General features: G+C 44.4%; 1 protein-coding gene across 1 annotated transcript; it reads left to right on the top strand.

Annotated features, from left to right (window-relative positions):
* The first annotated feature begins 7,326 nt into the window (after nt 1-7,326).
* LOC109900580 (dual specificity protein phosphatase 10) lies at nt 7,327-21,709 on the top strand. Its single transcript, XM_020496259.2, has 4 exons — nt 7,327-7,590; nt 8,998-9,919; nt 15,561-15,947; nt 16,403-21,709. Exons 2-4 carry the CDS (start codon nt 9,046-9,048, stop codon nt 16,666-16,668), a joined length of 1,527 nt encoding a protein of 508 aa, XP_020351848.1. The 5' UTR covers nt 7,327-7,590; nt 8,998-9,045; the 3' UTR covers nt 16,669-21,709.
* The last annotated feature ends 1,760 nt before the right edge of the window (nt 21,710-23,469 follow it).

Genomic DNA, 23,469 nt, shown 5'->3' with positions numbered 1-23,469 from the left:
GGTATAAATAGAGAGCTCAGATGTTGTTTGGACTTTGATAGCAGTGAGACCCTCTCCCCACTACATGTGAAAAATAGGGGTAGGGTTGTAGAGAATCGAAGGACCATGAATGTAATAAGAAACCTTAGGTGCTGGCTTAAAGCCGATAGCAACCACTACAGAATGTCATGTCAGAGCAAAGATGAGGCGGATGTCCAGGTTAAGGGGAGTTTAATGGAAGATGCCCACATTCACACACACATCTGACCACTCATGGTTCAGATAACCGAGAATCATGTCCAGTGAGAACTGACATTAACTATGTGGTCATTTAGATGCACAATTAAACATCAGACATACCGGGATTCAGTCCACAGGAGGAAAAGTTATGCAGGAGGGTAAACTGTGGAAGTACTCATCAGGATGGGGAAAGCATGTTTCTGACCACACAGCATGCTGGGGTCACAGACTGTGAGCTAGGGGATTTTAGACAATACAGAAAGCTCTGGGCCTACTGGGATAGGAAACTGGGAACCCAGCTTAGCAGGAAACTGTGAAGCCACTAGGGAATCAGGAAACTCAGGGCTAAGATACTCTGGACCTATAGACTGAGGACCTAGTAAGGCAGAAGGTGAGGTGTCTCCTATGACAGGACACTGGACACCTCGGTCAGGAGGGTCCCCAACGGGGACATCAGGATGGTTCCCCACGGGGGCGTCAGGAGGGTCTTCTAAGGCTTGAACTAGCGGGAAACAGTTTGAAAGGGCTAGCAAGAACCCCAGGGCTGAGACCAGAAAGTTCCACCAGGCAGGGACTGACAGGGCCTGGACAGCAGACATGGAGCAAGCCACTGCAGCAGAGACTGGAAGGGGCTCCCAGGGAGGAGTAGGGACATGTCTTTGGACAGCAGTAGGCTGGACGTTAAAGGTAGGAGTAGGCAGATCCCACCAGACTGGGACCGGAGAGGTCTGAATGGCAGGGCTGGACATGGCGCCTTCAGCAGCTACAGACAGGGCTCCCGCATTATGGACCAACTGACATCCAGAGGTGTCAGCTGGAGTAGGAGTAGGGTTCTCCCTCATGGTGAACTCTGGTATCTCCTCCTTCCCTGAAGAAGGTTGTAGGTCTTTCTGCTCTCGAATAGGCAGGGAGGTAAGGATAAATCTTGGGTCCAGAACAAGGGTCGGCAGAACCTCTGTCACTGGAGATGGCCCAACTGTGGGAACCAATTGAGACTCTGCGATAAGAGCTGGTTGAAGCACAGCTGTGGGAATGGCGAACTAAAGCTCCATGGCATGAGCCGGTGTAGTAGTCCCTACTACTAACTTGAGCTCCATTGTTGGAACAGGCTGGATCTGCACGGCTGGGATTGGCTGGAGCACAGTGGTAGGGTGCTCCGCCAGGGTGAGCTCTTATAGCTCCTCTGGCCCTGGAGAAATCTGTAGCACCGCTGTGAGGGACTCCACAGCAGGGGTCGGATTCAAGACCGGGGCTAATGTTGAAGCTGATGTGGAAATGAGCTGTGTCTCGAGCATCTTCTGATGTCTGGAATCAATGAGCTGGTCACGCTGGTGTAGTATTTGTTGCATGACAATCTCTGAGATGATGTCATCAACTTATTGGGCAGCTTGGTGGCACAGGTCCCTATTCTCCCCTTCTAAGACGTCTTTCAGTTGTAAGAGGAGAGAACTGTTGAAGGACTGGCTGAGACGGTCAGGTGACAACTAGCAGTGTCCATCAGGTTGAGTGGACTGTAAGTACCTTCCATCTTCCGGACTGCTTCAATGAGTTCATCAATCTCGTCACGCTGGCTGTATAAACGCAGTGAGACCTTTCCAGTTGTCACTGGAGATCCATGCTCAGGTCGACGCTGGTCCCGGTGATCTCTGGTCGAGGTTCGATGCTGATCCTGAGGATCTCTGGTCGAGGTTCGACGCTGATCTTGGCGATCTCTGGTAGAGGTTAGCCTGAGGTGCAAACCCGGTGAATTAGCAACCAATGAAAAGGCTGAGGCTCTGTCCTCTATTCTGCTGATCAGCTTGGGTGGTGACTTGGACCGGTGATGAGTTGTTGAAGGAGAAGAAGGCCACTTTGACTGCCTCTAGCTGCTTTCCCTCATAGGAGTGGTATGTGGATGTGTGTGGTAGTCTGTGCCTTGACTCGTAGTCGTCACTGTAATTGTTGAGATATTGTGGCAGGTGAGCTGGTCAGCATGTCCGGACCACACCTTGTGGGGAATCTTCTCTGTTAACTGGAATCCTTGGGCTGTAGCAGATATTGGATCTGGCTCGAAGGACCATGAAAAATAGGGGTAGGGTTAGGGGTAGGGAATTGAAGGACCATTAATATAATATGAAACCTTAGGTGCTGGCTTAAGGCCGGTAGCAACCACTAACACCACAGAACTAAGCTGCCCGACTAGAACTAACCATAAAAGATGGCTAGAATCAGCTGACCGAGGTTGGACATTTTTACAACATGTGTGCTGTCGTATGGGAGCGTGTGCTCTCAGCCAACTTGACACTTTTTCCAATGGGGCCACGGCCAATGAGCAACACTCGCTTACCCCACCAATATTACCTCACAATATTACCCCACCAATATTACCTCACAATATTACCCCACCAATATTATCTCACATTATTACCCCACCAATATTACCCCACCAATATTATCTCACATTATTACCCCACATTATTACCCCAACAATATTATCTCACATTATTACCCCACAATAGTACCCCACCAATATTACCTCACATTGTTCACAGGCTTCAGGGTCACTGTTGTTGTTGTTGTGTGGGCGTGTGTGCATGTGAACAAGCAGCACTATAACCTCTTAACTTGGACAACTTTTAAAAGACTTTGCATTGTTGACCCGCTAGCAGCCAGCTTTGTGTAGTTAACCGAAACTAATTTCAAGACGATATAGTACAGTAATAAACATGTATCAATTGATGGATGACCGATTGTTTAAAGGCTCAGCTGTTGTCCTAGATTGGACTTTACTGTTATGATACACGGGATAATTGATTGTTGAATGTACATAGAGTCATATTTCGAAATATTTGGACAGATATGTAATCTTCACTTCAACACTATTGACAGAGAAAGGTAACTTCATTTAACAAATGACACTGAAAGGTTATACTTTGCAATCATTTATCCATAAAAAATCTACAGAAATGCAATTCCATAAAATAAGTTCAAACCTAGTTTCAACAGCTGGTGTTGCCCGTTTGGCTGAAATAACTTAATGTAGCCATTTCTTGTGACTATCTAACAGTCTCTTGCATTGACTGGGAGTAATTTGTACAGTACTGCTTCAACTGTGTCATGTTCAAGGGCTTTCTTGCATGCACGGCCTGCTTCAAGTCCCCCAACAGCATTTCGACAGGATTGAGATCTTGGCTTTGACTCAGCCATTCCATAACCCTCCATTTCTTCTTTTTGAGCCACTCTGTTGTAGCTTTGCTTGTGTATTTTGCGTCATTGTCCTGTTGCAAGATCCATGTTTGGTGCAGCTTCACCTTTTTGACAGATGGCCTCACATTCTCCTCAAGAATTCTCTGGTACAATATGGAATTCATGGTTGACTCAATAATGGCACGTTGGCCAGGCCCAGAAGCAGCAAAGCAGCCCCAAACCATAATGCCACCACCTGCATGCTTTACGGTTGGTATGAGGTTGTTCTGTTCAAAGGCAGGGTTTCGTTTTCGCCAAACATACCGTCTGGCATTGTTGCCAGACAACTCCACCTTTGACTCATCTCTCCAGAGCACATTTTTACAGTAGTTTTGGCAAACGTGAGTCGTGTCTTGATATTCTGTTTTGAGAGAAGAAGCTTCTTCCTTCTTGACCTCCTATGTGGGCTTAGTTTGTGCAGTCTCTTTCTGACAGTTGACTGTCATTGATTGTGGTAAGAGAGACCTGCAGATCCTTTGATGTTACCCTGGGGTTCTTAGAGACTTCTTTGAGCATCTTTCGGTCAGCTCTTGGGTTGAATTTGGTGGGACAACATGTCCTAGATAGATTGCCAGTGGTCTGGAATTTTCTCAGTTTGTAGATGATCCGTCGGACAATGGAATGATGTACTTCGAATTGCTTGGAAATGGATTTGTAACCACTCCCAGACTCACAGGCATCAATTATCTTTCTTCTGAGGGCCTCGGAGGTCTTTTGATCTTGGCATGATGTGTTACCACACACCCATATAGTGAAGACCAAACCAGACAAAGATTATAATCTTGATGAAAGGCTGGATCCTCCCAAGTTACTCTCCAATGATTTTCTATTTTGGTGCATCTGATTGTAATTTGAGTCATTTTATGTGATGGTAAATGTAGGAGTCCACTACATTTTTCTGCATAAGGACTTTCATTTTAATTGAATGACATTTTCTGTATGATTTGTTAAATAATGTTACCTTTATCAATGAATGTGGTTGGAATTTAGCTCAAATATCCATGTGTCCAAAAATATCCATGTGTCCAAAAATATCCATGTGTCCAAAAATATCCATGTGTCCAAAAATATCCATGTGTCCAAAAATATCCATGTGTGTAAAAAATTAATACATAAAAAAACTTTCCAGGTGGTGTACTCACTTTTTCATATGACTATATACACGGCTTTCAGAAAGTATTCAGACCCCTTGACTTTTTTCACATTTAGTTACTTTACAGCATTATTCTAAAATGCATTAAATGAATAAAACATATCAGCATACCCCATAATGGCAAACAGAAAATGGTTTTTAGAAAATGTTGCATATTTATGCAATTTTCAAAACAGAAATACCTTATTTGCATAAGTATTCAGACCCTTTGCTTTGAAAGTGGCCAGACAGAAGCTACTCCTCAGTAAAAGGCACATGACAGCCTGCTTGGACTTTGCCAAAAGGCACTTAACGACTCTCAGACCATGAGAAACAAGATTTTTCCGGTCTGATGAAACCAAGATTCAACTCTTTGGCATGAATGCAAATCGTCACGTCTGGAGGAAACCTGGCACCATCCCTACGGTGAAGCATGGTGGTGGCAGCATCATTTTATTTTTTTTATTTTTTAATTGAACCTTTATTTAACGAGGCAATTCAGTTAAGAATTAACTTAACTTAATCGTCAACAGTAAAGAGGTGACTCAGAGATGCTGGCCTTCTAGGCAGAGTTGCAAAGAAAAATACACATCTCAGACTGGCCAATAAAAAGAAAAGATTAAGATGGTGTCACGCCTTGGTCTTAGTGTTTTGTGTTTTCGTTATATATTTGGTCAGGCCAGGGTGTGACAGGGGTTTACGTGTTGTATTCGTATTGGGTTTTGTAGGCATTGGGATTGTGGTTGATTAGGGGTGTGTCGAGTGTAGGCTTGGCTGCCTGAGGCGGTTCTCGATCAGGGTCAGGTGCTTCTCATTGCCTCTGATTGGGAACCGTATTTAGGTAGCCCGAGTTTCGCTTTGTCTTTCGTGGGTGATTGTTCCTGTCTCTGTGTAGTTTCACCAGATAGGCTGTAATTAGGTTTCACGTTCCGTTTGTTGTTTTCGTATTTATTTATTTATTTCATGTATCACTTTTTCTTCATTAAAGAACATGAGTAACCACCACGCTGCATTTCGGTCCGACTCTCTTTCAACAAACGAAGAACGCCGTTACAGATGGGCAAAAGAACACAGACACTGGACAGAGGAACTCTGCTGAGAAGGCCAGCATCCCGGAGTCGCCTCTTCACTCTTCACTGAGATGTTGAGACTGGTGTTTTGCGGGTACTATTTAATGAAGCTGCCAGTTGAGGACTTGTGAGGCGTCTGTTTCTCAATCTAGACACTAATGAACTTGTCCTCTTGCTCAGTTGTGCACCGGGGCCTCCCACTCCTCTTTCTATTCTGGTTAGTGCCAGTTTGCTCTGTTCTGTGAAGGGAGTAGTACACAGCGCTGTACCAAATCTTCAGTTTCTTGGCAATTTCTCACATGGAATAGCCTTCATTTCTCAGAATAAGAATAGACTGGCGAGTTTCAGAAGAGAGTTCTTTGTTTCTGGCCATTTTGAGCCTGTAATCGAACCCACAAATGCTGATGCTCCAGATACTCAACTAGTCTAAAGAAGGCCAGTTCTATTGCTTATTTAATCAGGACAAGAGTTTTTAGCTGTGCTAACATAACTGCAAAAGGGTTTTCTAATGTTCAATTAGCCTTTTAAAATGATACACTTGAATTAGCTAACACAACGTGCCATTGGAACACAGGAGTGATGGTTGCTGATAATGGGAATATCTACGCCTATGTAGATATTCCATAAAAAATGAGCCGTTTCCAGCTACAATCGTCATTTACAACATTAACAAAGTGTACACTGTATTTCTGATCAATTTGATGTTATTTTAATGGTCAAAAAAATGTGCTTTTCTTTCAAAACAAGAACATTTCTATGTGATCCCAAACTTTTGAATGGTAGTGTATATTGGCCATTGAAAGGCTTTGAAGCCCCGGTCGGCCATATTTGCACTCCCCAGCAGGAGCAGTCCTCCATAGAAATGAATGGAATTCTACAGTATTTCAAATAAATGTTTCAAGGATCAAAATGACATGTATATAAGTTCATTTAATTTTTAGGCCACATGATATAATTGTAAAGTATGCCTTAAGGTGTCTGTTATAGAATACATGTGGCAAAAGCAAATGTAGACATTAATAAATGCATTTCTATAGCTTCCAAAATATTGTTTTACCGCCGTGGGGGAGTGCCAAGATGGAGGCACAGAGCCTTCAACACAGCAGCCCTTATTAGTCATCTAGTGTATATATAAATCATTGGCGAGAACCCAGGCATGGCTATTCTGGAGCAGGACCTAAAATTACTATAATTATCCATGATACACCCCTCAATGAGCAATTTGTCAATTCCAATGAGAATGTGTCACCAATGGGCTGATTGAAGGCCCCTGTGGTTAACCTCATATATTATTGTAATATCATGCCTTATACAATTGTAATATCATATTAATCACTATACATAAGTTTCCCCCCTGATAAAACAATACCATGCACCATTATTAAACCATTCATTGCATGCAACTACTACCGTCATTACGACTGCATTTTCTGCATCAATAGGCGGAGAATAACGCATTAAAGACGGCGCGGGGCACGAAACCAAGGATGAACGAACTTCTCATCAGAGCATGGAGTATTCAGTCTACGCTTGCTTCGCTCTGCCTAGTATCGGCCTTTTGATTGGTTGCCAGTGACATCACCCTACCCTAATACATGGGACTGTAAGCATTGTTCATTCGACAGCCCTATCCTCAGAGAGCTGATTTAACACCCGCATCTGAACTCCCACCCACTACGGGGTTGGCTCTTGCTGCGCTCTCACTGTACAAAACGAATGAATTTAATATTAATGAACTCGTGTATTGGCTCTTACCCGTGTCAATCCTAAAGTGCTTCTTCACTAGGTTGGCTGACCCCTTGTATATTATTACTGAGGACCAGGCTAAAAGTAAAAATGTTGCGGATCCTCGGCACTGGGACAGGCTGAATGGAGTCAACGTTGAGCGCAAATAAAATCATTCTACATTCACCCGGAGCGCACAAAATATTGTTTTACAAAAATGTAAGTACACTTTTAAAAATCCTTTAATAGGCGACACTTCAAAGTCTATACTATAGTTTACAAGTTGTATAGAAATGAAACGGTCAGAGCGCTGACGTTAATCAACATGAACATGCCATACTCAGACATTTCACGTCATAACAGTGCGAAATATGAACGATGTCAGATTATGGGAATTTCACATTAAATTATATATTCGATATCATGAAGCCTTCAGATCGTTGCATGAACTAATTTCGTTCATGTAAACCTCTGACAGATGATGAACTGTTGGCTCTTCAATATCACTGTGAACAAATATACCTGTAACCGGTTGTTGCCAAAATTATCAAGACTAGATTTACACTACAAATTATACAATGTTTTACTATGTGAGATACGTTTATGCAACCGCGGCGTCTTTGAAGTGAAATGACATTTACAAACCGTGTCTGTACTGCCGAAACCCTCCATACTTTATTCTCAGCACGTCCTTATGCCGGTCTCGTCAATGAATGTATGTACACCCTGTGATTTCTTTTCTACCGTACCAGCTAGTTGAAACAGCTGGATACTGAATGCGCGGGTCAGAGGACGCCACCATGGGCGTCTTTTGATGTGAGGACATGGTTTATTACATCTTTATTGCAACGTTTGATTACATTTAAGCAGCTTTTCCCGCACCCTATGACTGTTCCAGATGTGATTTGGAGAGAGAGACCAAACTGCGGTGTAGCCCTACACGTTGATGCAGTATTTCAGCAGTCTTTTTGTCACACGAAATTCAAAGGCTTATTGTACTGCACTGTGAAATTGACAGTAGCCTAGCTGCGAAGCCCAGACATTTGGGCTGTTCAATTACCTGCACATATTTGTGATGGTTATATTATTTGGTCATGCATTTTCATGGGACACTCCACATTTTCTGAGTTTATAAAATACATTCTATGGTTAATACCCACCCTTACTAAATTGGCAGTAGTCTCTCTCGTTTACCTGGTTATTCCCACCAACTGTGGCAGTTGCCTTGCAGACCTTTAAGTAGATAGATATGGTATTTGGTTACTGTGTAGCCGTTTAGTACTATACATGTTTGATTAATTAAACAGATAAGTACCTGTAGCTCATTGTCCCCTGAGAGAGTCAATGACATTGGTCATCAGCAAACCTCCATGCTATGCGTTACATGCTGTGCTTATTATTGAGTCTATACAGATGCTTTTTTCCACTGAGTCCATTCACAATCCTGATCTGGGCCCGTATTCATAAAGCATCCCAGAGTAGGAGCGCTGATTTAGGATCAGTTTAGCCTTTTAGATCGCGATGAATAAGATTACATGGACAGGGGGGACCAGATCCTAGATCAGCACTCCTACTCTGAGACACTTAATACATACGGCCCCTGATCTGTTCCTTCCATATTTCCAGACGGGCATCTTGTAGTTCTCCATAGACGTCCCGACCCTCAGCCTCCACATGCCTCCATCTCCCCTTGACGACAGAATTGTGGTGGCGCTGCCAAGGCCGATCCGACCTCAGGAACTCCGACTGCGCCTGGACACCAGCTACCTGGACACCAGCTACCTGGACACCAGCTACCTGGACACCAGCTACCTGGACACTACTGTCACCAGCCCTGTCAGCAAGACGACTGTCATCAGCACAACGGTGGTGAAGATCCGGGCGACCAACCTCACTTATATGCCCTCATCTAACGGCTCCACGCGCTCCCTGTCGTGTGGATGCACCAGTGCCAGCTGCTGCTCGGTCACCACCTACGAGAAGGACAGCCAGCACAACCAGCGCCAGCAGCAGAGCCACGTCAGCCAGGTGAGCGCCAGCAGCCCCAACCTCAGCTATGCTGGACCCGCCTCCTCCAACCCCATAGTCACGGGCATGGGCATGATACACCATGAGGCCTTCAGCGACCCTAGTCTCACCTCTGGCCCAACCAAGGCTCTAGGGTCCACTGTCCGGGTCATCCACCCCAATGAGCTGGCCAAGCGGATGGCCAGGTGCCCCATGGGCCACCCGGTCGGGCCGGTGCCGGTCATCATCGACTGCCGGCCCTTCATGGACTACAACAAAAGCCACATCCAGGGTGCAGTGCACATCAACTGTTCGGACAAGATCAGCCGGCGACGGCTGCAGCAGGGCAAGATCACCGTGCTGGACCTGCTCTCGTGCCGTGAGTCCTCCGGCAAGGACTCCTTTAAGGGCATCTTCTCCAAAGAGATTGTGGTGTACGACGAGAGTACAATGGATCCCCAGAGAGTGACCTCCTCACAGCCCCTTCATGTGGTCCTGGATTCGCTGAAGAGGGAGGGAAAGGACCCCATTGTTCTCAAAGGTAGGACCGAAGTTCTGGGCTCGTACAGCATCTTTACTTATCTGACTTTATTGTTGCAGTATCATGTTCACGTTTAAAGTGGCGTTTAAATACAGTAGAAAACAAATTGACAATGCAAAATTCATAACAGTTACATACTAATAAAAAGAGCCTGCTGGCCTTACTGGGTCGATAGGAACATTAGCCCGAGCTGTTTAGGTATGATATCACACCTGGCACAAGTTATTGTCTAGTTCTGTTATTCCTGCCGGTGGGTGCCCTAAACCTGCACCAAGAGGGGAGTAGTTCAAAGTCTGGGTACAGAGGGTGTTTTGGGTCTAAAACTATTTTGTGAGCCTTGCTGTGTGTCCTGATCTTAAAGATCTCATCCAAGCCTGTCTGTTTGACTCCAAGTACCTTGTAAGCATACTTTTCTGGTTGACAGTGGCATTGCCAAACCAGAAAACAACACAACAAGTAAAATTACTCTCAATAAAAGATTGGTAAAACACAGTCGGTATGTACAGTCAACATTAAAAGTTCCCAACTTTTCAAGATCTCAGAGTAGGTAGTGTAGCAGTGCTGATTTAGGATCCGTTTGGCCTTTTAAACCATAACAGGGAGGTTCTCTGGAGGTTCTCTGGAGGTTGTGTTTAAGCTACAACGAGTCAAAGTAGAAACACCTGGGATGTTATCTGGAATGGTTGAAGGATGAGGGAAGAGGATGAGGTCTTTATCTGGAATGGTTGAAAGATGAGGGAAGAGGATGAGGTCTTTATCTGGAATGGTTGAAGGATGAGGGAAGAGGATGAGGTCTTTATCTGGAATGGTTGAAGGATGAGGGAAGAGGATGAGGTCTTTATCTGGAATGGTTGAAAGATGAGGGAAGAGGATGAGGTCTTTATCTGGAATGGTTGAAAGATGAGGGAAGAGGATGAGGTCTTTATCTGGAATGGTTGAAAAATGAGGGAAGAGGATGAAGTCTTTATCTGGAATGGTTGAAAGATGAGGGAAGAGGATGAAGTCTTTATCTGGAATGGTTGAAAGATGAGGGAAGAGGATGAAGTCTTTAACTGGATTAGTTGAAGGATGAGGGAAGATGAGGTCTCTAATATAGAAAGCCACATGACTGTTTTGATTAACAGAGAGGATGAGAGAGATTGGTTTATGTAGCTGTAAGTTGGTCTGTCTAATTCATTTTTCAGAGACTAGCCTGTCTGTATACTTCTGTTGTGAAGAGGTAGGTGGCAATAGACAATGAAGATGGTAGAGGTGCAATGGGTATATTTGCTATTGAATATATGTATGTCCCTGAGGAATAGGTTCATGTTAGGTGTAAAGTAAATGTAAGGCCGTTTTGTCTTGCCTCCATTGTTGTGTAAGCTTCTTACTTAGTAACTCATACTGTCATTTACTGTGTACTACCCATCTATAAACTACAGTATATACTGTATGTAAGTCTGATTCCAATAGTATCAGCTGACCCTTATCCTTCACACCCTGATGATTTGCACGCACACATACACCACCCAGACACACACACACAAACACAGAATTTGTTGGGCAGCTTCAGTCCTGTCAGGGTATGTAGCATGCTTTGGCTGTTTTGCAGAGGCTGGGAGGCAGCTCTTAGTAAATACGGAGCCCTGTTGAGGCAGCAGCTCCTGTGTGTCTGCCGTCTGCCTCGCAGACGCGGTCTTTCAGGGAGGTCATACTGTAGCACCTTGATGCCATCCTCTCCTCTCCTCTCCTCTCCTCTCCTCTCCTCTCCTCTCCTCTCCTCTCCTCTCCTCTCCTCTCCTCTCCTCTCCTCTCCTCTCCTCTCCTCTCCTCTCCTCTCCTCTCCTCTCCTCTCCTCTCCTCTCCTCTCCTCTCCTCTCCTCTCCTCTCCTCTCCTCTCCTCTCCAGAGGAGCTTGCTCCCTTCCTCCTTCTTCCTTCCTTCCTTCCTTCCTTCCTTCCTTCCTTCCTTCCTTCCTTCCTTCCTTCCTTCCTTCCTTCCTTCCTTCCTTCCTTCCTTCCTTCCTTCCTTCCTTCCTTCCTTCCTTCCTCCTTCCCCCTCCCTTCCTACTTCCCCTTCCCTCTGCGTCCATCTCTGTCTGCTGCGGTGAGGAAACAGAGAGCGGGCTACAGCATAGCAGAACAGAATGTCTTGGTCTTTTTTTCTGATTTAATTCTCATGAAATCCAGGCATCCACTGCTGCAGGAATCAAACGACTCAGCCATGAGCCCTGAGCCCTGAGCCCTGAGCCATGAGCCCTGAGCCCTCAGCCCCACGACCTGGTCTCAACCGCTGACACCGTACAGCAGAGAACACTGTGTGTATGTGTGTGTGTGTGTGTGCGTGAGTGTGTGTGTGTGTGTGTGTGTGTGTGTGTGTGTGTGTGTGTGTGTGTGTGTGTGTGTGTGTGTGTGTGTGTGTGTGTGTGTGTGTGTGTGTGTGTGTGTGTGGAGGAACAATCGTCATATGGGTTTCCCAGCATCAGTGTAATTTAGAACCAGACGTGATTCATTCTACTATTGATTATGGAGGATACTGCACTTGCTATGGACCCTGCTCAAAACTAGTACACTGAAAGGGGAAAGGGTGCCATTTGGAACACAGGCCTGGTCTCTTTGAAGAGGTTTAGAAAATTAAATAGAATATGTTTTATTCATCATCTTCTTCTTTAAAATGTATTTTTTTAATACTTTGTACTATAATCATGTTTCGTTGTATCAAGAATTTGTGGATATCTTTAATCAGTTATGACCCTGCAACCAAAATTAACTTGATCACAAAGCCAGAAATACACAGACCATGAAACATATGTGCTAGATTTTTTTTGGCTTACAGTACTATTTTGATTACATTTTGTGAAATGTACAAATGGTATTTAATATGCCCATTAAGGAGGGATACCAAATGTTAGTTCAAATGTACTTATACATTAAGGACATGTGGAAGGCTGTTTTATTCTATCGGTTAAACATTGTCTTTCTCCAGAAGCAGACATTTCTAGTCCTGACGGGCCTTTTTCTCAGTGACCCAGAACTGAATGTAAGAGTTAGTTATATACTGTAGCTGACAAACATGCCATGAAGAAAACATCATTATTGATATCAGACTGTGGAACTTACAGTTGACGGAAAGCATTAGAAAGTGGAAATAGAGTATGAAAAGCCTTCAACACTTCCGGGAAGTGGTCATTTATGAGTGAGGAACAGTGCTGGTGGCTTCTGAAAGAGAAAGAGACACTTAAAGGTGCTTTCCTCTGTGAGATAGTCGGAAGATAATGACAGCCGGTCACACTTCACAGATCTCATCTCTCTCCACAATGTGCCGGAAGATTCTTCTGCCTCTCGCCTTTCAAAAGAAGCCATTTACCAATTGAGTGCATCACAAGAAAGGCATCGCTTGAATATGTGCAATAGAAGACCATTTCGATTTTTTCAAAGATGAGCTGTATTTTGGGTGAACACTCAAATCTGTTAGTTTGTTGAAAAATTGAAAAAAGAGAAAGATATTTAATGCACGATTAGCTAAATCTTGCCTCACAAGCACATGCACACACATGCACGCACGCACACACACACACACACACACACACGCACGCACGCACGCACGCGCGCACGCACACACACACACACACACACACACACACATACACACACACACACACACACACACACACTTAGTAATATCATAACTTCGTTGTGGTGGTCACTATGATTTATTCAACTGTAGTAAAGTTCAACGCCTTTAGGGCTTGTGTGAAGAGACTCTCATTCCATTATTTACTGTTGGTTAATTATTATAACGACATGCCCCTTGGAGGGAGTGTGAGAGAGATGTTTTAGAGAAACATAGCAGTTGAATTTGTTTGTTTAATGTGGCCCTATTAATTAGACTGGTTTTATGACCATGTTATGATTTACAACATCCTCCCTAGTCGACAGTTGATAGGAGATCCCCAACTGCCCCGTTTCCATGGTGAAGCCGGTGAGGCCATATGATCACCTCACTTGGCATGATGTCAGCTCTTGTAGATCTTGTAATGCAAACAATACATGAACTGATACTCTATGTCAGGCCCCAATGCATCCCCCCTCACCCCTTCCAGGGTGTCAATGGCGTCATGACAACAGGTGCAAAGCCCCCCCCACTAACTGAAACTGACAGTAACTGGCAGTATTTGCCTCCCTCTCAGGCCCTGTGTGTGTTAACGTTATGTTACAGGCTTTATTTGAAGGAGTGCAGATGTCCAGCGAGACACATGTTCAACATTTATCATCTTTATTTGGCCGCCATCTTTGGCGCTGAGGAGAGTGATGATAGCTATTTTTCAGAAGGAATGCTGTGTCGATTGTCTTGGGGACATTTTGAATGTTTCCCTCACTATTTAAATTATGAGAAATATGACATTACCTCCAGGACTTTAGGTGATCTAGCCCTACAGACAGAAACAGATGAACAGGACTTTAGGTGATCTAGCCCTACAGACAGAAACAGATGAACAGGACATTAGGTGATCTAGCCCTACAGACAGAAACAGATGAACAGGAAATTAGGTGATCTAGCCCTACAGACAGAAACAGATGAACAGGACTTTAGGTGATCTAGCCCTACAGACAGAAACAGATGAACAGGACATTAGGTGATCTAGCCCTACAGACAGAAACAGATGAACAGGACATTAGGTGATCTAGCCCTACAGACAGAAACACATGAACAGGACTTTAGGTGATCTAGCCCTACAGACAGAAACAGATGAACAGGACATTAGGTGATCTAGCCCTACAGACAGAAACAGATGAACAGGACTTTAGGTGATCTAGCCCTACAGACAGAAACAGATGAACAGGACATTAGGTGATCTAGCCCTACAGACAGAAACAGATGAACAGGACTTTAGGTGATCTAGCCCTACAGACAGAAACAGATGAACAGGACATTAGGTGATCTAGCCCTACAGACAGAAACAGATGAACAGGACATTAGGTGATCTAGCCCTACAGACAGAAACAGATGAACAGGACTTTAGGTGATCTAGCCCTCCAGACAGAAACAGATGAACAGGACTTTAGGTGATCTAGTCCTACAGACAGAAACAGATGAACAGGACTTTAGGTGATCTAGCCCTACAGACAGAAACAGATGAATAGGACAGAGAAACAGATGAAGTGCAAAGCCCTCCCTACAAACTGATATCCAATTCAAACGGAAAATTCAAATGGCAAACAAATGATATGGTTGGTTGGGGGCTTGGAGTGTCTCAGTGTTTGACATCAGGCCATGAAAGTCTATGCTATGATAATATGGTCACCTATTTTGCCACCCTATCAGATTAATATGCAAAATGTCATTGTCGGAGGAGGAGGAAGAGGAGGAGGAGGAGAGAGAGGTGGAGAGATGAGACAGAAAGAAGGAATAACATTAGAATATTAGCTAGAGACAATTTGGATGGACATGATTTGTTGTTTGATAGTTCAATACAGTAATATTTTCCTCCAATAGACACGTAGCAGACTTGTTCCAGTCAAAACTCCCCAACTACCAGTCGTGACCTGCCATTGTAATAAAGGATAAGGCATTTTACCCGCAGATGTTAACTTAAGTGTCATAGGATATAAACGTATTTGTTTTCCACTGACTCATCCTGTTGCTGTCTGTTGTTTACCCAGGGGGCCTCAGCTGCTTCAGACAGAACCACCAGAACCTGTGTGACCACTCCCTCCACCTCCACGAGAGCCTGGACGCCGGCATAGGCGTCAGCGGGGCCTCCGGCCACACGGGGGCACTACCTCACTCTATGTCCCTGCCGTCCACGCCGGACATCGAGGACGCCGAGCTGACGCCCATCCTGCCCTTCCTGTACCTGGGCAACGAGCACGACGCGCAGGACGCCCACAGGCTACAGCGCTACAACATCGGCTTTGTGCTCAACGTCACCACCCACCTGCCGCTCTACCACTATGACACAGGCCTGTTCAGCTACAAGCGGCTGCCAGCCACTGACAGCAACAAGCAGAACTTGAGGCAGTACTTTGAGGAGGCGTTTGAATTCATAGGTACGCAGGAAAAGTCAGCTAAGTGTAGTCATTGCATGGTGGTATGCACAGTGGAAGTGTATACGGGAGGGCATGGGCGGAGGTTGCAGTCGGTGGCAGCGCTGGGATCTCATTTCTCATTGAATCGATTCTGTTTTATAATGTTCTTTCAAGCCACATTAGGATTGGAGTTAGTCGGTGATTTAGCTTGGTTGATACATATTCAAATGGCTTGTTTTTATCGATCAGAGGCTGTGCAGGTTGTCTGACCTTAGAAATTATGGATTTGTTAACACTACCGTTAGTATACAGTATTGCACAGTGTAGGTTTTGAGTGAGTGGACTGCAGTGAAAAATATGACATTAGTTACATGACTAAAACATGAATGTGATGTTGTTGAAGTCATGTTTTATGTTACCATGACGAGTTCTATTCTGACGAGTTGAAAATGCTCCTCTCTCTCCTCTCTCTTCAGAGGAAGCACGGCAAGCGGACATGGGCCTCTTGATCCACTGCCAGGCAGGCGTGTCTCGCTCGGCCACCATCGTCATTGCCTACCTGATGAAGCACACCTGGATGACCATGACTGACGCTTACAAGTTTGTCAAGACCCGGCGGCCCATCATCTCCCCCAACCTCAACTTCATGGGCCAACTGCTGGAGTTCGAGGAGGACCTGAACAACGGCATCACACCACGCATCCTCATGCCAAAGCTCATCGGTGTGGAGACCATGGTTTAGGAGGACACCTGCCATTCCTGGTTTAGGAGGACATCCCACTCACTCTACGGGCTACTCTTGACAGGCTGATTCTGAGAGGAAAATCACTTTATTTCAGAATCTCCTAGTCATGCTCTTCTGGGACTGTCACAGGAGTGCCAAGGTTCTGGGTCAACGGCGATGAGAAACCCCAGAATACCTGCTGTTCCGAACTGGCTGGCTTCCTGGAGGAACAAGAGTGTTGGGAAGAGAAAACGGTCAGTGGGAAGCTGTCGTGCATGACCATGGAGGAGCAAAAACATGGAAGGAAAGGAAAATAGATGAACTATTTCTAAAGAAAAAAACAGCATGTACTGTGGGGACTTAGCAGGTTAGCAGTGAGAGAAACTGACTCTTCAGACTCACACTGTGCTGTGGCTCACGGTTATTGTGGCAGGCAGGCTGGGGCCGAGCTGGCCGAGGCGGTGCCTGTCAGAAAAGATGAAGACTTGTTTGGTGTGTTAATGTTCTTGTTCTATTTTTATACAGGGGTTTATGGGGGTGACCATGACAAGCCCAAAGTGGCTTACTGTGCAATAATGTCTGAGTGGAATGCGGCTGGGAGCCTGATCTTATGTGTATATATGGGTATTCAATGACGATAAAACATTTCCATTTCGCCACTGATTTGACATGAAGTAACCTTTTTTGAATTAATTGTTGTTATCGATTCTGTATTTTTTTTACGCATACCATTGAGCTGTTACACTATATATATAAAAGTATTTGGACACCCCTTCAAATTACTGGTTTTCGGCTATTTCAGCCACACCCGTTGCTGACAGGTGTATACAATCGAGCACACAGCCATGGAATCTCCATAGCCTAACATTGGCAGTAGAATTACCTTACTGAAGAGCTTAGTTGCGTTCAACGTGGCACCGTCATAGGATGCCAGCTTTCCAACAAGTCAGTTCTTCAAATTTCTGTGGGCGGCAGGGAGCCTAGTGGTTAGAGTGTTGGGCCAGTAACCGTAAGGTTGCTAAATCGAATCCCCAAGCTGACAAGGTAAAAATCAGTTGTTCTGCCCCTGAACAAGTCAGTTAACCCACTGTTCCTAGGCCGTCATTGTAAATAAGAATTTGTTCTTAATTAACTGACTTGCCAAGTCAAATAAAAAGTGCTGTTATTTTTTAAGTAGAAATGTCTAGGAGCAACTACAGTTCAGCCGCGAAGTGGTCGGCCACACAAACTCACAGAACGGGACCGCGTAGTGATAAGAAATAGACTGTCCTCGGATGCAACACTTGAGTTCCAAAATGCCACTGGAAGCAATGCCCGCACAATAACTGTTCATCGGGAGCTTCATGAAATGAGTTTCCATGGCTGAGAAGCTGCACGCAAGCCTAAGATCACCATGCACAATACCTAGCTTCGGCTGGAGTGGTGTAAAGCTCACCGCCTTTGGACTCTGGATCAGTGGAAATGCATTCTCTGGAGTGATGAATATCGCTTCACCATCTGGCAGTCCGACGGACTAATCGGCGTTTGGCGGATGCCTGGAGAACGCTACATGCCCCAATGCATAGTGCCAACTGTAAAGTTTGGTGGAGGAGGAATAATGGTCTGGGGCTGTTTTTCATGGTTCAGGCCCCTTAGTTCTAGTGAATGGAAATCTTAAGGCTGCAGCATACAATGACATTTTAGACGATTCTGTGCTTCCAAATTTGTGGCAACAGTTTGGGGAAGGCCCTTTCCTGTTTCAGCATGACAATGCCCGCGTGCACAAAGCAAGGTCCATACAGAAATGGTTTGTCGAGAATGGTGTGGAAGAACTTGACTGGCCTGCACAGAGCCCTGACCTCAGCCCCATCGAAAACCTTTTGGAAGAATTGGAATGCAGACTGCGAGCCAGGCTTAATCGCCAAACATCAGTGCCCGACCTCACTAAGACTCTTGTGGCCAAATGGAAAAAAGTCCCTGCAGCAATGTTCCAATATCTAGTGGAAAGCCTTCTCAGAAGAGTGGAGACTGTTATAGCAGCAAAGAAGGGACCAATTCCATATTAATGCCCATGATTTTGGAATGAGATGTTCGACGAGCAGGTGTCCACATACTTTTGGTCATGTAGTGAACGTTTGGCACAAGTTAGATTGATAAAATCTATGTTTTTTATGTAAAATTCTTGGCACTGGTGTGTCTTAGTTGTCTGTGCATATTGGTTTAATTCTGTTTACTCTTCAAAAATACATGAAACCATTCACATTGTCTGTGTGTTTTGTTTTGTCACTGTGTTTTTCCATCTCCCAACACCATCAACCATACCATTTGTTTTTAGTAATACATTTACTGCCATAAAGAGCTTTGTACCACAAGTTTACTGAAAGCAGATTGCTCCTCAAACAAAATGGTGGTTATCCTGTTTTAAGTATTACTTCAGTTGTAAAGTAGATTTGAGGACTATTCACTGCCTGCTATAGTCTCTCCTGTTCCTTTTGAAATAGTTTTCCCGCTTCTAACTTGTCCCATTTGAATGTAGTGTCTAACCTCTAGATATATTTTGGTGTAGTTGCCCTTGTAGTGTATGTTACTACATTTGCTCTCTGAGTATGGCCTAGTATGATTTACTACATCACAAGGTAACAGCTGTCCGTGAATTGGGCCTCTGGCATCAAATGAGACATTGTATCCAGAGACTGTGGTAGAAGCAAGGTACTGTAATCCCTTTCTAATATTTTGAAACCTCCCAGCCCTGCCGCTAAGCTAACGAGCAGCTCTTGTTCTGCTGCCTCGCGTAACGCCAAGCTCGGCTGTCACGTGCAGTACTAGTGCCTCTATTGATGCCTTAACTAACTCCTGTCTTTTCACCACGGGGCCTGTTTGCGCCACTGTACAGTGCAGGCCATCATCGCATGAAGACAGAAGCAGCCGAGCAGGCTGTGGTCGACTTCACGGCCTGCGGATACAAACCAACCCTTCAGCTCTGTGATACGTTCAAAGGGATATTTACACAGTTTAGTCTTAAACAAATCTTCTTTAAAACAAAAGTATACACCTCACACACATGGTTATGGGCTTAAAAAAATAAGTAGAAATGTATTTGCATCCCAATTTCACACTTTATAATCAGCACAGAAGACTGAAATATAACAAAATTGTTTGACATAGAAACACTAGATTTTCAGCGTGAAAAAAAAAGAAGTTTAGTAATTATGAAAAATACGAATAAGATTCCACCGATCAGGCCACTAGAGGGCGATTTTATCATTTGACTGCAGGAAAGGGGTACTAATGTGACTGATCTGCTGCTGAATCATTAGAAAGGAGAAGTGAGAACCTATGTGAAGTGTAGGCTGAGGCCTATTCCGCACAGAACTCTCTGTTACGGTGGCTGTGGGAGTGTGCATGATCCCTCGCGGAACTTTTGAATATCAACAGAAGATGAATCATTGAAATGTTCCCCTTGCATAATGCATGCTGTTTCAAACAATACAACTTGCAGCCACTTAGCTGCTAATTATGTTGATGCTTAGTTTTGGACCTAGCTAGCATTAGTGTTAGCATTAGCGTGACAACTCAACAAATGGCATATTAGACAACGAAAAATAAAACAAGAGTCGTATTCATTAGGGCGTTTCTCAGTCCCTGTTTCGGTCAATTTTCTTCCATTTAGTGCCTAATGAATACCACCCAGAAACAAGGACATAACATGGAATCGTACAGTAATGTCTGAATCAAGGAAAATGCACTTTTTTGTTTGTTATGCCTTTGCACGCTAATCATAATATTTGTTTCGTAGTGTCCTTGAGGTTTGAACCGTAGTTACTTTGCATATAGTTTGTATACCGTTGCTACTGCTGCACCCAAAACTTATAGTTCTCTCAAGAAAGAACGAGATCGTCGAGGGAGACGGCAAAGTAAGCGTTTGCACAGGTAAAGAGAATACATAGCATTTATTTAACCACAAAAGATCTCTATGTATAAGGTTGAGAAATTCTATTTTCAGAATTATCACCTATACTTCCTGTCTTCGGTTGCTATGATCATGTACATTGGCTATGATATGGTTGCTATGATCATGTACATTGGCTATGATATGGTTGCTATGATCATGTACAGTACATTGGTGTTTATTGGTGCTCTACAAACACTGTATTTGGGTATGATAAAGGTCTATAACAGTTTACCACACATTTGTAGCTTGTACATTTATATGAAATGATAACCATCTACAATAAAGTACACATCCTAAAAAATATAGAACTGCCATTTATATCCACTAGTTCCTAATCCTATGTCCTTAATGGCACATATTGGATTTTCATTTGTAATTACAGTACATGGTATTGGATTGATAAATGTAAACGTTGTACATTATTCTTCTTCTCTGGTTGGGAAACAAAGCATGTCTGTTGTGTGTCCCCAGTCCATTCTCTGTCTAATGATGCTCTCTCACTGTGGAGGTCAAGATTTCATGCTTTTGGTTGTGCCCCGAATGACATCCTATTCCCTGTATTGTAAACTTCTTTTGATAGGACTTGTCAAAAGTAGTGCACTAAATAGGGAATAGGGTGCCATTTGGAATGTACATTTGTGTTTTGTCAAGGTGGTTTTGAGTGACAGCCCCCTGAAAGGGGATCATATAAACCTGTCATATTTGATGTGGGACTGTTTATGGCTAGACCTGTTTAAGAGTTTCTGCTTTGGGCTCAGAGACTCTGGGGAGAGCAGGGGGGTCACTATACAAGTGTATGTACTGTACAGTCAGTCATTGTGTCTGTCTATAGTTCCGCAGTTAAAGTACATACACTATATTCACAACTTTCTTTCTATGCATATATCTATTACTATTTTTGCACTGACCTATGGATGGACAGCTGGATTTTATTTTTTCACACAAAGGGTGCTATTATAATGGAGGCCTTCTCCCTGACAACAGCTTTTTGCATGACCTGCTCAATATTCCCCCTTATGAAGGATCTATCCTCCTCTATTCTTAAATCGTTTCGGTTTAAGCACTGTCATTTTGTAATCCCTTACCCTACTTGTGATGTTTGAAATAAACAGAGAGGCTAAAAGTTTACTCTGGGTTTACTTGTGTTTTTGTGCATGGAAAAATGTGTCTGTGTCTTCTTCCGTTTGATTCTATTGCCTGGTCCCATTGACTGTAAGCACACACAATTTTCTCTCTATTTTATTTTGATGTACAATATCAAACATCGACAATAACAAAAACAACAGTTTCACCACAGTGTAACGCCACCACGCCGTCCATAAAGTGGCCCTTCTCCAAGTTATCCCAGCCTCCTGAAATGTGAATAGCCACGTCGCCGTTACACCGAAACAGAGTTGTGAATTATTTTCACTCGTCCATTGAGCCCTTTGTCACATAGCAGCAAGACTTATGGGGCCTGTATTTACTCCGACCCTGCAGGAATCCACTGCAGCATGTCTAGGGGGTATGGGGGGGGTTGACTAGCACCGAGCAGGTCAAGTTCTCTCCATAGGAACAGGCCCAGAAATAGTTTTTAGTGTTGTTTCTAATTACGAGTGATGAGCGTCCCTGCCTCATTAATCCTTTCCTATCAGCACTGGGCAGGCCGGCAGCACCAGAATAACTCTGATCCTAGAGCTGCTGCATGCTGCTTCCCCCCCCGGCCCCCCGTACCCCCGCCCCCCCCCTCCCCCCCAACCCCTGCCCCAGCCCCAGCTATGCTTCATGGCGGTATCAGGAAAGTCTCTGGGCCCGATAGGAGGTCCTATCTCTTGGAAACACATATACAGTATATACATGCTGGAAACGTGTGTACTGTAAACTTACAGGCTTGTACACACACACACACACACACACCATGGATACACACACACACACACACACACACACACACACACACACACACACACACACACACACACACACAGACACACACACACACACACACACACACACACACACACCATTGATACATATACATACACACACACACACACACACACACACACACACACACACACACACACACGCACACACGCACACGCACACGCACAAACACACACACACACACACACACACACACACACACACACATACACCATGGATACATACTCACACACACACACACACACGCACACACACACACACACACACACACACACACACACACACACACACACACACACACACACACACACACACACACACACACACACACACACACATGGTTGTGTACACTCCGCTGCCTCCCAGACAGAAATAAACCAGGGAGGATGTTTCAGCCTGAGTCCTGCTGCACTGGCAACAGTCAAAACAGTTTCCTGTGTCATAGCAGGGATGAAATCGACCTGCTCGCACGCTATCCCTTCAAGTCTAGTTAAAATACAGTAACATAAATACTGTAACTGCCCTTTTAATGGTGTTGCTTGCTAAACTTTATGCTCTCTAAAAACTAGAAGGCTTCCAGATGTTTCTATTACAGCCTGATGAGATAAGATGCGAGCCGGTTGATTATAGGCACTAAATAGCTACACCATTGTTCATTTCGTGCTGTCTAATGTAGTGTATAGTTTTTTTAGGACGCTACTGTATTAGCCTGGCTAGCCTTGGCCCCGAATTATGAATTACCCAAGTATTGAAACACTCAATAACTTGAAAAGGCTAATCACAAGAAACTTCACAAATATGAGTCGCTGTAGAACTTTTTGAGGATCTGGGAAATGGGGAGAGAGCATGACAGTGTGTGGAGAGGAGAGGGAAACAGTGTCTGTCTCTCTCTCTCTCTGTCTCTCTCTCTGTCTCTCTCTCTCTCTCTCTCTCTCTCTCTCTCTCTCGCACCTGCTGTCTCG

The sequence above is a fragment of the Oncorhynchus kisutch genome, linkage group LG12 (genome assembly GCF_002021735.2).
Source record: "Oncorhynchus kisutch isolate 150728-3 linkage group LG12, Okis_V2, whole genome shotgun sequence".
Lineage (NCBI taxonomy): Eukaryota > Metazoa > Chordata > Actinopteri > Salmoniformes > Salmonidae > Oncorhynchus > Oncorhynchus kisutch.
This window is presented reverse-complemented; position numbering and strand designations above follow the sequence as displayed.

What these genes read in the sequence shown, in the direction of transcription:
- LOC109900580 (XM_020496259.2), top strand. Translation starts at nt 9,046, where the DNA reads ATGCCTCCATCTCCCCTTGACGACAGAATTGTGGTGGCGCTGCCAAGG. An exon ending in GGACCCCATTGTTCTCAAAG is followed by an intron (nt 9,920 to 15,560) that starts GTAGGACCGAAG and finishes TTGTTTACCCAG; the next exon opens with GGGGCCTCAGCTGCTTCAGA. An exon ending in GGAGGCGTTTGAATTCATAG is followed by an intron (nt 15,948 to 16,402) that starts GTACGCAGGAAA and finishes CTCTCTCTTCAG; the next exon opens with AGGAAGCACGGCAAGCGGAC.